The sequence below is a fragment of the Phycodurus eques genome, chromosome 16, assembly GCF_024500275.1.
Source record: "Phycodurus eques isolate BA_2022a chromosome 16, UOR_Pequ_1.1, whole genome shotgun sequence".
In the NCBI taxonomy this organism is placed as follows: domain Eukaryota; kingdom Metazoa; phylum Chordata; class Actinopteri; order Syngnathiformes; family Syngnathidae; genus Phycodurus; species Phycodurus eques.
Genome location: NC_084540.1, coordinates 16,592,087 through 16,607,424, shown reverse-complemented (window position 1 = coordinate 16,607,424; position 15,338 = coordinate 16,592,087). Strand labels below are relative to the sequence as shown.

General features: G+C 42.8%; 2 protein-coding genes across 2 annotated transcripts in view; both read right to left on the bottom strand.

The window, feature by feature from the left end:
• The window catches only part of mreg (melanoregulin), an 8,595-nt gene extending 6,298 nt beyond the window's left edge, over nt 1-2,297 (bottom strand). Inside the window, exons 1-2 of the mRNA XM_061700624.1 lie at nt 109-2,297; nt 1-23 (exon numbers count right to left, since the gene is read on the bottom strand). The exon at nt 1-23 is cut by the window's left edge and continues 158 nt beyond it. The gene's annotated coding sequence lies outside the window, so the exon portion shown is untranslated. The remainder of the gene's footprint in view (nt 24-108) is intronic.
• A 90-nt stretch (nt 2,298-2,387) lies between these two features.
• Nucleotides 2,388-14,701, bottom strand: stard3 (StAR related lipid transfer domain containing 3). Its single transcript, XM_061700622.1, has 16 exons — nt 14,634-14,701; nt 14,234-14,286; nt 11,204-11,433; nt 11,020-11,097; nt 10,160-10,237; nt 10,006-10,059; nt 8,692-8,809; nt 8,513-8,614; nt 8,377-8,432; nt 8,206-8,298; nt 6,389-6,451; nt 5,482-5,577; nt 4,443-4,522; nt 4,265-4,369; nt 4,087-4,180; nt 2,388-3,554 (listed from the first exon to the last, which is right to left on the bottom strand). The coding sequence occupies exons 3-16, from the start codon at nt 11,417-11,419 to the stop codon at nt 3,423-3,425; spliced, it is 1,365 nt and encodes a 454-aa protein (XP_061556606.1). The 5' UTR covers nt 11,420-11,433; nt 14,234-14,286; nt 14,634-14,701; the 3' UTR covers nt 2,388-3,422.
• Between the last annotated feature and the right edge of the window lie 637 nt (nt 14,702-15,338).

Below are 15,338 nucleotides of genomic sequence, written 5' to 3'. Positions count from 1 at the left end.
CGCCTCACACTCGCTCTCACATCCTGGCAGGTTGACAAACAAAACAAAAAAAACAAGTGAGTAAATGTGTGAAAGGTCAGTGCCGAGCAGGACCGCTGTTTTCATCACCTCATATTCAATTTCCCATCATCCAGGATGCTGCGGTGGAGGCCAGAGAAGGTCTGCTGCCTCTCGAACAGTCCGGCAGTCAACTCGCACATACTCCACAAACAGCCTTCGCCCCGGCACATGGTCACAGCCATGTCATGTGAACGGGAACCCCCGCCCCTCGCCTTAGTCGAAGGACAACACCTCTTTTCATCATCTTCATCAGGGGCCCGGTTACACACTTCCACTGTGCCTCGGTCGCTATAAAATCGTCCTGAAACAGGCACGATTTGGCCCCCGGGGGCCCCGAGTTTGCATGTGACTTACATGGCCAGCTCACGTGGCTTTATTGGGGATAACAGCAGTGCTTTAGATCAGCTGCTTTTCTCAAAAAGGAGATTGAAACACCGTACAGTAAGCATTTTGTCCCATGAAGAATGCATACACAAACGCACGCCTCCACAGAACGTATGCGGATGTTTCTTCTGAGAACATTCTTCTCATTGGTCATCTGAGTCTCACAAACTCCTCATAAATGGGTCAGAGATGGACTCACGCTTCGGATCTATGTGTACATTTCAGTTCTGCCAATGAACAATTGGCACACGTTAAAGGACAGATGACGACGTGTCGCTCAAATGAGAAATTAAATTCAGATAAGAACTGTCGATTCACTTTTGACAAAAACTGGGTCAACCATCTTTGCTCCAGTCATCACACAAAACCAATAGGATTATTTTTACGATATAGAGCAACAACCCCGATAAGTAGGTAATCTTGACTGGACAACGCATACGGAAATCGGATCTATGTACAAATACACAAGTACGTTGTTATATTTTTACTAAAAACAAAATCAAAACTACTTAAAATGCAAAACCAATATTATTCTTGCTCAGTTAAAAAAACGGCAATTCCTGAGAGTGTGAACACAATTAAGTTTGACCAGTTGAAAGGTGACAATGAACATTTACAAAGTTCTCTTTTTACTGAAGTACTTGTGGCATCTTTTTGGCAATTATCAGTCATAACCAATCGGGTTCTTGCTCTGACGTAGCACAACAATACCCAAAGGTTACAAATTGATGACTGGTTGGAGAGGTGAAGACGAACATGTTTCAATTTCGCTTTTGAACCAAACTATGATGGCCAGATTGCATTCAAAACCAATGGGGTTCTTTCCTTGAAAGATGAATGGATGAAAATTGTGATTTTGAATATGGTCCCATGTGTTCCTCTCATAACGCATTTGTGGCAATTTCAAGGATTTTGTGGTGGAGCTGACTGGTTCCCCCATATATTTATCAGTTTCAAAGCATCCTCTTTTCGCCGCTGACTGCTTTCTGTTGGTCTGCCGTTGTTTTTCGCGCATGTATATTTTGTCAAACTATTGTAACTGTTTTCACCTTTTGATGATGAAGGTTGGATGAGCGCGACTGGAACGTTCAGACTGCTCTCGCATCGGATACACATGTGAACTGTGACAAGTAGAATGCCCATAGAGAAAGATAAGGACTTTGTAACATGAAATCATCAATTTATTAGACACTCGCTAAAAAAATAGACAGTTGGTCAGTTTGTCGTGACGACTTCAAATGAATACGTTTGTGTAAACACAAGTACAGTATAATAATGTATGTGTGTGAGAGACAGTGTTAAAACAGTGCGTGTTCATTAAGACACAAAGCAAAGATTGCATTGAAGGCACTGAAAATGCCGCCACGGATCATTACACAAGTCTTGACATTTTCCACACTCACATGCTGCTGGTGAATGTGAGTGTGGAACAATCAGTTCCCTTTGGCCAGGATCATCACATGTTATCATGATATGCTGCTTTTATCAGAAAAAAAAAAACAATGTTTCTGTGGTTTTCGACAAAACTAACATCTTAAAAGACTGATTGTTAAGTGTTTATACTTGTGCTAAACTAGCCCTGGCCATCCTCACAAATGCTCGTAGTATGTAATAATTAACATTTGTTCCATCGCTGCATGATATTTTTCATTAATTTAGTATGGACCTCAGAGGACTGAAATACCCCCGAATGAAAAGCATATACATTTATAGGTTTTTTTTCCCCAAACTTGGGTGCCCATTCCTGGGGTACCGGGTGTTGATGACGGTCGGGGGGGGGGGGGCTTTACTGCTGGCCCATTCCTCACAGCTCCTAGCTTTAATTTATATTATTTTTGTATTTAAATTCAAATATTTGCATAACTACACAAACTGACTTTTTTGGTGTCATGTTTGAAGAGTGTGTAGAGGAGGTGCACTATGCTTGTGGGGATGTTAAAGAAGGTGGAGCGTGGCTTACATTTTTTAATTTTTTTTTTATAGAACAATCAAATAGTTTCAGATGAATTATTGATGTGAACTCAGGCTCTTGGATATTGTAGCTATGTCCTGTTATTGAACTACAAATGGCGATTGGTACTAGAGTTGCAAAGTTCTGGGAATTTTCCAAGTTGTAAACTTTTCCTGGGAATTAACAGGATTGTATGGGAATTAATGTGAATGAAGGGGAATAAACCATCAATTTACCAAATTGAAGGTTGGCTCTTAATAGGGAATTTAAATATAGGTGGGGGAAATATATTTTAGCATAATCCAGACTAAAACAACTAGATTTCATGCAAGTACAGTGGTATCTAGATTTACAGGAGCCCCAACGGACAAGTGTTTCCAGTTAGGAGTCGTCGTCTGGTAGATTTTTTGCTTTGTGTTGCGAGACCAAAGTGGAGGCACGAGCAAGCTTCAGATACACTGCTGCTTGAGTGAAGTAAAAAAAAATAATAATAATAATAAATAGAGGAATTAAGGTACTGTAATCCCCTTTGCATGTGGTCAAGGAGAGCTATTTATTTTGCATGGATGTCTGCTTATGACAATACAAAATTATTATATTATGCTAGAATATTTTAGATTTCCATTAAATTACCCTCATTTCCCAGTTAAATCCTTTGGAAAGTTTCCAATTATGATTATTTACATCCCCCATCTTAATTAACCATGGCAATTGACTGGAACCTTTCCACAATTTTGCAACCCAACTTAGCAGCCTTTTATTTATTTATTTTTTTGGCATCCAAAGGCAAGGAGATCAGCTTCGACTGGTGGTGTCTCCCTCTTGCGGTCAAGTAGAGTATGTGTTTAGCGGGAACGCACAAGACGAAGTGAAAGAACAGACCAAAGAAAGCAGAAGAAGGCTCAGAAAAAAGTTCTGTCTTAATGGCCGCATTTTTTTCCCAAGTGTGGCCAACGCGTGCTCACGTGTGTCACGTCTGCCCGAGTCGCAGGGACGCCTCCTTCCCGTCTTTGTCGCGGTCATGGTCCTAGCACGCGTGGTGTTGGCGGTGGCAGCGCATGGCGGGCCGCAGCTCGGCAACGCGCTGGCGAAGGTGGAACATGAACTCAAACATGGTGGCGGCCAGACTCTGGTGGATGAGGTAACGTGGTACTCGACCCTGAGAGGAAAAAACAATCGTCCATTTAGTGTAGTTTTTCACAAATGTTTGATTTTATGCGGACAAATGTATTGGGACACATGGGTCCTTCCTCATTCCGCTCTTCTGGGAAGACTTTCTACAACATTTTAGAGTGTGTCTGACTGAATTGAAGACCATTTTTGCTTGTTCTTCCACACCACGAACTAGCTGACAGTAGCCAAAGTGCATTTTAGGTACTGTATAATGCTGCTGGCTCATCTTCTCGTGTTCACACTCTTTTCCACTCGTCATGACCGCAAATCATAATGAACACACAAAATCTTTGTCTTCACTCGTCTATATTTTGAGTGCGCGTGAGGTGTGCTATTCCTTACATATATTTATACTGCGTATCCACTGTATGACACTCAAAATCTTAAAATAAAACCCTGCTCTAGTCTAACCCCTTTTTAATAACTGATTAACAATCAAAAGGAATATTCCAGTACTTTTGTTCATACAGTGTCCAAATAACACTTCCCAGTTGTTTGCCTCATTCAGTTCTCCTCACCTTCAGGTCCGTGTTGAGGATCCAGATGAACGTGCAGACGGACGGGTTGCTGCTGCATTTGAGCACCACAAATCCGCCAGGACCATTCTCTCCCCTGTTGTGGAAAAAGGCACACAAGAATGTCAGAATATCACTTCTCCCAAAAAGAAAAACAGATTTTGGTGTTTGTTTTTCCGACCTGACGTAACGTCCACTCGGCACCTTGGTGTCGTGATCGGTGGCTATACCGGCAGACAGGTAGCAGTCACGTTTACGCTCCACCCGCCGGACATTTACAAAGTCCCTGTGTGAATGTAACACAGGAATGGTAAAACACAGACGCTAAGGCGTAGCGAGCCAAGACGGCGGCTAAGTACCGGGCGGACACCACTCCTCCGGCCGCCCCGGCCGAGACGTCATACGTCACCAGCGTGTTGTCGTCAACCCGCTGCAGGATCTGAGGAGGCGGGGGAAAAAAACACCTCAACTATAGACCAATTTATAATGTTTGTAAATAATAATTCAAAGGATATTTCAGGATGCCAGAAAGTGATTCACTGTCGTTGACTTGGACGGAAATTGATGACAAAAAAAAGTGCTCTGTTCCGGGATATACCCCAAAACGTTTAGGATTTTTAATGATTTCGTCTGAGGGCGAAAAAAAAACAAAAACAGAACAAGGAGGATAAGGCGAGTGGACTTTGTAAATAGTTGTACAAAGAAGATAGCAAGACTGCCTAGTGGCAGAGTAGCCACTTCGAAAGGACTGGGAACCAAACCTCCAGTCAGTGACGCATTCTGTTTCGATAACTGAAACAGATCGTCTACCAGAGTCTATGAGAGTCTCAAGTCAGATATTTATGTTTCCGACCTTGTTAAATCACTGTTGGTAATTAACCGTGAAAAATCATTAACATGATCAGTGTCTTCCCCTAGATGAATATCATGAATTATTAATAATATCATATATGAAACTGTCTCAGAAGTGAGTATCAAACTAGTAGCATTAATCAATACCCAAGAAGTATCTCTCCCTTTCAAAAAGGTTGGCGACTCTTGCTGTAAACCGTCCTTCGTGTTGGTGTCGATGTGAGTGTGACTGCTTGTCTACATGTGCCCAGCGATTGGCTGGCAACCATTCCAGCGTGTATCCCTCCTCTCGCCCAAAGCCAGCTGGAATGCGCTCCAGCACACCTACCCTACTGACGCTAACGAGGACAAGCGGTAAAGAAAAAGGATGAATGGCAGCATGCTCTCCTTTAGGCAATATCACCCATGACCAAGTTTAAGGTGTATTTATTGCTATCAGAGAGTGCTTTGGCTTTTGGTACCCAGGAGAAAGTGTGACTTCATTGTGAAATGTATTCTAGAAATCTAGCTTAAGAGTTAATCAATCGAGTACTGGTCAAAGCTCACCTGGCAGACAGACACGGTTCTGTTCCACAGGACCATCTTCTCGGGCTGCAAAATTACTTCCTGGTACACCAGCTCAGCAGGACACTGCATGAAGGCCTGACGGGGCACAAAACAACAGCAACGTTACCCAGCATGCCAGAACGTCAAATGTCAAATTGTCTTGTAATATACTATTATAGTTTAAAGGTATTTCATTGGGTGATCTATACAACGTTAACACTGTAAAGCGGTTTAATAATTGAATTTATGCTGCAATTGGGAAAATGAAAATGAATATAACATTTTTCCTTAAAATTTCCTGTCCAACTCGGGGATTTTGGAATAAATTGTTAAGTTGTTCTACTGCATTATTATTATTGTTGTTCGACATTTCCTTGGGAGCTTGTGAGGTCCTTTTTGCAATCTACATATCAAGTTTAGTTTTTAAGTTCAACATCATCACTATTAATAGGAACAAAATCAGTTTGTATAAACCGAAGTGCCTCTTCTTCACATGATGCTGCTCAGTCAGAACAATGCAGGGCAACAACGGCGTTTGTTGGCGGTTACAGCGCCTTGGGTACCGTGCAGCACGATATGACCAACACCTCCAACGCCTGCTGGCGTCCTCTGTTGACCGCATTCTGTAGCCTGAACAAAATGTCTGAAGCAATTTCAAAGCTTCAGTGTAGTTGCCAGGACGGCTAATGGATTGAAGCAGAAAATATGTAACAGCTTTGGTAACAGTGACATTTTTAACCCTGAGAATGAGGCGATAATAACCAATGATGATAACGGAGTCATATGTTTTAAAATAGCTATACGAGCACTGTCAATGCAAACAGAGACAAACAAAACTGGACTGATGTCAACAGGATGTGTATCGCCAGTGAGGATGACATCGCCACGGCAACCGCTGCACCCTCACCTTGAGGATGAACGTCTTGCCGTGGAATGGAATCTCCAGGGTGTAGACGGAGTCACCCATGTCCTGAAACAACACACAAAATACAAGTAGTATAGAAAGAAGTATAGTGACGACATCCATCATCACTCGATGTGCTGATTTCTCTGATTTTCTCTGATTTTTTTCCAGTTTTGTGTGAGAGTGGTTATGAATAATATGCTCTTCGGAGGGAAAAACAATCCATCTGTGAGTAGGTAGCTTAGCACAATTTAGCATATGATTAGGACTAAATATACAAAATAGACTGGTGGAACATGAACAGAGAGAGGTTCCGCATGTTACTCGAGTTATGTTATGTACAACTTGAAACAGGAAGTTACGGAAAAAAGGTGTACTCAAAATTAAGCGTGCCTATGTGGTTCACTGTTTTCAAAGTATGACTGATGCAACCTCTTTTACTACTGTATGCTTACATGTATCAGGAGGTACAGTATGTTAAAGTCTGACTCCATTTTGTCTTTTTTTTTTTGCTTTTTTGCTTAGATAAGGCAGTTCATACCATACCATGCATGTTTTGGGGATGTGGGAGGAAACCGGAGTGCCCGGAGAAAACCCACCCAGGCACGGGGAGAACATGCAAACTCCACACAGGCGGGGCCGGGATTTGAACCCCGGTCCTCAGAACTGTGAGGCAGATGTGCTAACCAGTCTTCCACCGTGCCGGTAGGTTGACTGAATACTTTAAATTGCCCGTAGGTGTGAATGTGTGCGCGAATGGTTCAGGGTGTACCCCGCCTCCCGCCCGAAGATAGCTGGGATAGGCTCCAGCAGCCCGCGACCCTCGTGAGCAGAAGCGGTAAAGAAAATGGATGGATGGAAGGAAGTTCATGTTATATCCGTCAATTAATTTCCTATAGCACTTGCGCTAGAACTTATCTCAGCTGACTTTGAGCAAGAGGTGTAACAGGCAAAAAAAACATTCACTTACATTCAAAGCTGTGGACAAATTAGAATATTAAGTTAACCGAACATGCATGTTTTTGTAATGTGGGAGGAAGCGCAGAGAGAACAAACTCCACACAGAAAGGTCAAAGCTGCGATTTGAATCCAGAGCATCTTGACTGTGAGACAGACGTGCGGAATCAACATTTAATCATGGAAAACAACACATTGTGGTTGGCTGTTTTGCTTTTTTGTTGTCATTTAAACAAGGTACTTTTTAGTATTTCTGACCAGAATTCAGACTTCAGCTTGAAAAATTACAGACTGCCAAAACAGAATGTAAATGTTTATTAAATATGAAAAAGACTCAAAACGTAATTTGGTGACGAGTTGTCATTTAATTATTAAGGAAATGCCTTCAAATCCCCATGTTCTTTTTTTGTGTTGGTCCCAAGCAAAAGCAACAACATATTTGCAATTGTCAGCAGCACGTCAAAGTAGTGGTTCGCATGTCTGCCTCCCAGTTCTGAGTGTCTGGGTTTGAACCTCAGGTCAGACAGTACATGGTGTACTACTGGTTAGCACATCCGCCTCACAGTTCAGAGGGTTCAAATCCACGCTTCGGCACTCCTGTGTGTTTGCATGTTCTGTTTGTGCCTGTGTGGATTTTCTTGACTCCTCCAGCATCCTCCCACTTTCCCAAAACATGCATGTTAGCTCCACTTAATATGCTAAATTGTGAATGTGCCCTCCGATTGGCTAGTGACCAGCCCACGGTGTAACCCCCTTCTCCCCCAAAGTCAGCTGGGAAAGACTGTAATTAACTGTGACCGTATTAAGGGCAAGCTCTATAGAAAATGGCTTTTGAAGCAGTCCAACAGACAAGAGGTGCTCACGTTGTTTTTCTCAAACTTCCAGTTCTCCTCCTGGGCGAGGATCTGCTCCAAGATGGTCATGGCCTCACGTCCTTGTCGCACAAACTCCTTCTCCTGCAGCGAGAAGATGCACCGAAAGTCTGAGAAGAGAAATCTCATGTCAACGGTGAGACGGGATCTAAGTTGGGGTACCTGAGCGGTGATGGCGCGCCGGCCGAGACCCTCCTCGTCGAGATCTTCCTCAGAGCCTGCGGGGTGTGAGCGAAGAGAGTCAGCAAATACAGGGAGAGAGATACGAGCTTGGGTTGCGTTGCCACCCAAAAAATACCTGCAACCGATTCGGGTGGAGAATAGAATTGTCCATCAGACATGGCGCGAGGGTACATGATGGGGGCGCGCTCACAAGCGGCGTTAACCGCCGCCAGGTAAGCTGAGGACAAAAAAAGATGAAAACCTCTAAAACTTTGTTTCATTTGTTACGTTTTGAACTTGATGGCCGTCTCCCACCTCGCTCGTCGTCCGCCTCCTGTGTGAGCACCTTGAAGTCCAAGAACCAAGTCTCCAGCCAGGCCACCACGAAGGAGGTGATAGGCAGCACATAGCCAAATGCATTCTCGGAAAGAAGCTGAACCGACACAAAACAGGGTGGTCACCACAGGCGTATTGTTATACGTAAACACCTCATTGCCGCTATACGGGAGTGTGTATGCCAATGCATGCAGCTGCGATACGTCACTGCCTCTGCCATACTGAATGTGGCAGATCCGTCTGTGAACTAATGCAAGTCAATAGACTGAACTTTATAAAGCGACAACCTAGCATACAGTTAATGGGACGTGCGCCAAAAATAAATTATGTAACTTTGATTGTCATAATTAGAACTGTTCACTCATTATATGTTTAGGATGTAGTGTCGGTAAATCAAAAAACCAACGTACGCATATCTCTGATGTTTTCTCAAGATTGAGAGGCTTGATGTTTTTTTTGACAATGAGTGAAAATAGATAGGTTAAATAAATTTGGGTAAGCCTGTTTTGATAAAAAATTATTGCTTTAATGTTTTGGTGCAGAAGGAAACGGTTAGCCATAAAGGTAAATTTGTTTCCAGTTTTCATTTCCACCTATTACACTGCTGAGACAGATCATCGTTTTATTTACTGCGTTACTCGTAGCTCTTAGGCCTTTGAAAACGAGTTTTGGATAATGATCACAGTCGTTTGCTTTTATATTCAAGGATTTTTGTCTGGTTGGGAGTCCGCGTGAGCGCAGACTGATGTGGACGGCTGGCGCAGTCCTTTTAATCAATGACAGTGTAATAAATTAGCAATTGTTTTGCGTGTTAAAATAGCAATAGAACATAATTATTATAATTAATAATATGATGCCACAAGCTTGGCAGCTCTGTCTTTGGCCATTTTTGCCCCTTCCTCTTTGCAGCACCTTTCAAGCTCCAACAGGTTGGATGGGGAGCTCTGGTGCGCAGACATTTCCAGATTCAAGTCTGGTCTCAAGGACATTCACAGAGTTGTCCAGAAGCCACTCAAATCGCTCCACATTTCCACATCCAATATGGCGGCGGCTATGTATGTCTGTCCATGGGTCGTCACGAGGTGAAAAGCAACGAGACTCCCTCATTGCGAGCAAACCCCGGCTCGCAAGGAAATGCGAAATGAAAGCGCTCCTGTCGTTTGGAGCGCTTTCAGTCACTTTAGCGGCACTCATGCAGAAGTGAAAACGTTTTGAGGTCAAAAGTGATAAGCCTTTATTACACTTACACACACACACACAGAAGAAGGAAGAAGTAGTAGCAGCAGCACTTACGTTAGAAACGATGACCTTCACTACGAGGAAGACACTCGTCACGAGGGTGGTGACCTGTAGGGTGTTTTTTGTTTGTTTGTTTGTTTTACATCCTCGTATTTGGGACATTTTTGAGGTAGGTGGAATTTCATAAAAATATTCCAAGGCGACTCACCGCGATCACCCACCAGTGCCTCAGCCGGAAGGCGGCGTAACCCACCTGCAGGCACAGGAAGCGGAACAGCGCCAGGAGCTGAGAACAGGAAGAGGAAAAGTTACTTATTAAAACTGCCCTCAGATACATCTCACAGCATATCGTAGCAACCCCAGAAACAACACAAATGTGCGGCTGCAAACAGCTGTACAATCTGAGCTCGGTGACTGAACGCTCAGCAAGTGCTTTGGTATTGGGGTATGCACGAGTACAGTCGTCCCTTGCCAATCGCTGTCTCACTGTATGGTGGATTTTTTATGAGCGACACAGAGCCTTCTTGCTGCACGACAGGGTAAACCGAGTGTGTGGGTGAGAGATCAAATGAGAGCGAGAGAGAGAGCGAGAATTTAAAGGCACAGCACGCAAATGTAATACTACTTACTGTGTTTGTGTGTGTGAGAGAGAGACTTTTGGATTGATAACCTGTATCCGAAGCTACCATTGTATTTATTAGAATAGAATAATATGAAACGTATTTTTCCATCCATCCATTTTTCATTCTGCATATCCTCACTAAGGTCACGGGCGCGCTGGCGCCTATCCCAGCCGACTTTGGGCGAGAGGCGGGGTACACCCTGAACTGGTCGCAAGCCAATCGCAGGGCACATAGAAACAAACAATTGCAACCATTCCCTTGTTTTTGATGAACACAGGCCTACTATACTACTGTATTTCAATAGTGACACTAAGAGAGTTATGTGTATAGTTTACGAGCTAATATTTGTCATAGAAAGTTTGAGAACCACTGCTCTAGATCCACCAGATGACTCTCGGAGCAACAAAATGGAGGATTACTGTCATAATAAACTCGGCCTACTTACAAAGATGTCAAAGAAGGAAGACCTAAAGTTGTAGCGGATGACTTCCTTTTCCAAGCGGTCCCAGATGGTGCTGGAGGTCTGCATGGAGACAAAGTCCACACGGACGCACACATTATTCAAACTTTACACTGTACATGGCCCAAAAAGAAAAAAATAGACAAAAACAAACACCGAGGACGCTCACGTTGAGCTCGATGATCCACAGCAGCGAGATGAAGAGCAGGTCGAAGGTGACGAAAAGGCAGAATGTACGGCGCGCGTCCGAGATGAGCTTGCGCTCGCCGGGCGGCGGCAGCAGAAGGTACGGGGACGGCAGCGACAGCGAGGTGGAATACGACGCGTTCAGCGAGGCGATGGCGGGCAGGCTGCCCCCGAGCTCCCCGTACTCCAGGCTCGGCATTTTCCCCGCGCAACCTCAAAACCAACACATAGGCAACCGGGATAAATGTTCTGAACTACTGTCAGTCAAGTGCCGTATTGAGCACAAAAATTATAGCAAATTTCAATGTATCTTTTTAATTATATATTGGAGGGAGGTGCCTTGAGATACAAGTTTAGCTCGTTCCGTCACAACACATGTAACTCAAGTCACTTGTATCTCAAATCATATTTCCCCATTGAAATGAATGGAAATGCCATTATTTCGTTCCAGACTCCAATAACAACAAAACTTGTGGTAATGTGTTTTATTAATGGGAAAAATAGCACTCTGTGATATTGTCCCTAATAAAAGCATACAGTAATGTCATTATTAAATACAATTTAACAGAATTAAACAGTTTTTGTCACACTTTGCAGTCAACTGAATTGCCATTGTGCTGCTGGCCACTTTGGCCACCTGGGGGCAGTACAGGACAGACAGACAGGTGTATTGTACACAGGCGTACAGTAGGCGTCATAGCACCTCCCCAAGGATAAAGAATATATGGCTGTGACTACTGTTATATTGAATTTTTTCACTGCATCACTTGCGTTGAAATATCAGCTACTTAAAGGGTTAAGTGTTTCACCATTATGTGTTAGCATTAAGCCAACAGACTAAAGGCTATGTGTTTGTTTTAAATACACAGTCTAATTTTCTTTGCTTCATGTATAGTTTGACAGTAAACTTCAACTGGTACAGGCATGAAACAGCTTGAAGCCTATATTTCCATGAACTGTTCAATACGTGTAGCCAAGCACCAGTAAGGAAATGAGTAGAGGAGCTTCATTTAGTAAGGCCACAGCTTTCCCGCCATTTTCTGACATCTGTACGCAATTACAAACCTTTTTGTGTGGGATTCAATTATTTGTGAATTTTTTTTTTTCTATTTGTAGCAGACTCTTTTTTCAGCTTTTTTTGGAACGTGTTGCAGCCATAAAGTTCTAAGTTAATGATTATTTGCTAAAAACAAAGTTTATCAGTTTGAACATGAAATATCTTGTCTTTGTATTGTGGCGGCACGGTGGGCGACTGGTTAGAGTGTCTGCCTCACAGTTCTGAGGTGCGGGGTTCAATCCCCGGCCCCACCTGTGGAGTTTGCATGTGCTCCCCGTGCCTGCGTGGGTTTTTTCCGGGCACTCCGGTTTCCTCCCACATCCCAAAAACATGCATGGTAGGTTAATTGGTGTGAATGTGAGTGCGAATGGTTGTTTGTTTGTGCCCTGCGATTGGCTGGCAACCAGTTCAGGGTGTACCCCACCTCGTGCCCGATGGTAGCTGGGAAAGGCTCCAGCACGCCCACGACCTTAGTGAGGAGACGCGGCTCAGAAAATGGATGGATGGATGGATGTCTTTGTATTGTATTCAATTAAATATCGGTTGAACATTCCGTTTAACACAATGTATGTTTAACACAACGTCCCAACTTCATTGGAATTGGGGTTGTACATTAAGACATCTTTTTAAGTCATTAAGTAATTAATTAATTTGGGGTTGGGCAGTAAATGAGGTTTCACATTGAGTTGCCTTGAATCCTCTTTTTGTATGTACTTTCCTACATATTTGCCTAGTTTTTTTTATTATTGGGCATTTCCATCTCATGCATATGAAAATTTTTAGACTTACACTTGAAGGTTTTTTTTTTGTTCAATCAATCAATCCCACTTTAATTATAGAGCACTTTTCATACAATGGCATGCAACTCAAAGAGTTATACATATTACACATTTACATTGTGGCCAATTCAGTAATTTGAAAGGCAATCAAATCAAAATAATAAATAAATACATACATAAGGCTAATCTGAGACCTTTGATATCAAATTGTATGCCGTATCATGTGTAAATATGTGTTGGTATGACAATTACTGTCCTTGAATTGAATTGTACACTTCTGCCTTCGTGGGAACAGTTTGTGGCAAGTTCATTTTTCTGTTCCCAAGCAAGCTCCATAAAAGGTGTGCTTGGATGGGTTTGGTGTGGAAGCTCAATAACAGAAAAGGCACAAAATGAACACGAAGTCTTCCCAGAAGGGCAGCCCCGTGTCCCGATACTTTTGTCTCCTCTCCATTAGGATGAGGCTGACACAGTCTGTCAGTATCATGTCAGCTAATAGTATATGTTTTTGCCTTCAAATCGTAGAAAAATGATATTTAATACAAATATTGCAAATAAACAATTCATGTTAATAGCATAAATTCATAATGGTGAATTTTAACGGCATATCAACGATGTTAATGTTTTGGGTTTTTTTTACACTAATGAAGAGCATCACCCACAGTGAATCACAACCTCTCAAGTTTCAATTATCTTGAGGTAAACAACAAGTCTCTCCCATTAGCCATCTCTCCACAGTTGACAATTAAAATACATGACACCTTATATTAGTTATTATATTACTTTACGTGTAAAAGAAAGCCTATTTGTACCACGTCAGGGACAAAAATACAAATCTGTGAACTACGCTGGTTATAAGTTACGAGTCAAGATGTCAGGTAACCAAGAAAGCTAACAGACTCCTAACAACAAAATACAGCATAACAGTCAGAGGGTAATACATAATCATTTATCAATCGTTTATAAATAAGCGAGCATGTGATATTGTTGCTATCTTACTGCTGCTAGCTGCCCCAGTTAGCTCACAAAAATGGCTAATTTACATTCCTCCCTTTGCTAGCTGTGCGTGGAATGTTCCACACACCCTTAACTCGCAAGTAACCGTTGTTTACAATCACTTTTGACTCATGTCTTCATTACAATGACAACATTTCTTTGTTGTTGTTTTTTTACTTACTTGTTTTACCGCTTCATCATCGCACTGCCAAGTTTTCCTGCCAGTCTTACGACCTTCCGAAGACGACAAATGACAACGAAAGAGAAGTCCAGTCATTGTAATCGCCTGTCGCCCAATCGCGTCATCACGTCGACCGTTTGCGCGTGCGCGGATTTGGATCGCCGTTATTTCCTGAAATGTTTTCCTCAAACAAGACAGAATGTTTTGTTTTGTTCAGGTGTTTGGGGAGTTATTTGTCAACAGCGTGGTCACATTTGTTTAAGTGCAGATACACAAAGTATATATTTAACCTAATTTCGAGGCAGAGCGAAAGTTAACTCGATTAAAGATAAAACGAAACACATTCATGGAAAAGTCTTGAAGATGTCACCAGCGTTTCAAAACGCAACTGTATACTTACTTGACACTTGTTGAAGTGACGAAACGCAACCGAAAATTGATATCCAAAGATCAGGTGACCACTGCCGTCGTGGGAAAACACGGTACCAAGAGGTGCACTTACTGAACTTCCTGTTTCGGTGGGATACAGTAACGCTAACTGAACTGCGTACAATTCTGATTATGGGTTTTTACTGTTAATGCATTTTAAAAAACGACTAATATTTGCCTTGAGGGTGTTGATGGAGACGTACAGAGAAGGTCAGAAGGAGCTGTGGTGTGTCTTTTTGGATCTAGAGTAAGCCTATGACAGGGTATCCACAGAGGAACTGTAGTACTGCATGAGGAAGTCAGGAGTGGCAAAGTAGTATGTTAGAATAGTACAGCAGGACATGTATGAGGGTAGCAGAACAGTCATGAGGTGTCCTGTAGATGTGACGTTGGAGTTTAAGGTGGAGGTGGGACTGCATCAGGGATCCGCTCTGAGCCCCTTCTTCTTTTGCAATAGTTATGGCAAGGCTGACGGATGAGGTTACACCGGAATCCCCGTGGACCATGATGTTTGCAGATGACATTGTGATCTGCAGTGAAAGCAAGGAGCAGGTGCAGGAACATTTAGAAAGGTGGAGGCATGCACTGGAAATGAGCAAAATGAAGATTAGCAGAAGTAAGACAAAATGTGTATGAATGAGAGGAGTGGAGGGGAAGAGTGAGGTTACAGGGAGAA

Excerpts from the sequence above, each read along its gene's own strand:
- stard3 (XM_061700622.1), bottom strand. The coding sequence starts at position 11,419 with ATGCCGAGCCTGGAGTACGGGGAGCTCGGGGGCAGCCTGCCCGCCATC. Across the intron at positions 8,810-10,005 it reads TGAAGGTCATCGTTTCTAAC|CTTCTTTCCGAGAATGCATT; the intron begins GTAAGTGCTGCT and ends GTGTCGGTTCAG. Across the intron at positions 5,578-6,388 it reads GCAAGACGTTCATCCTCAAG|GCCTTCATGCAGTGTCCTGC; the intron begins GTGAGGGTGCAG and ends GTGCCCCGTCAG.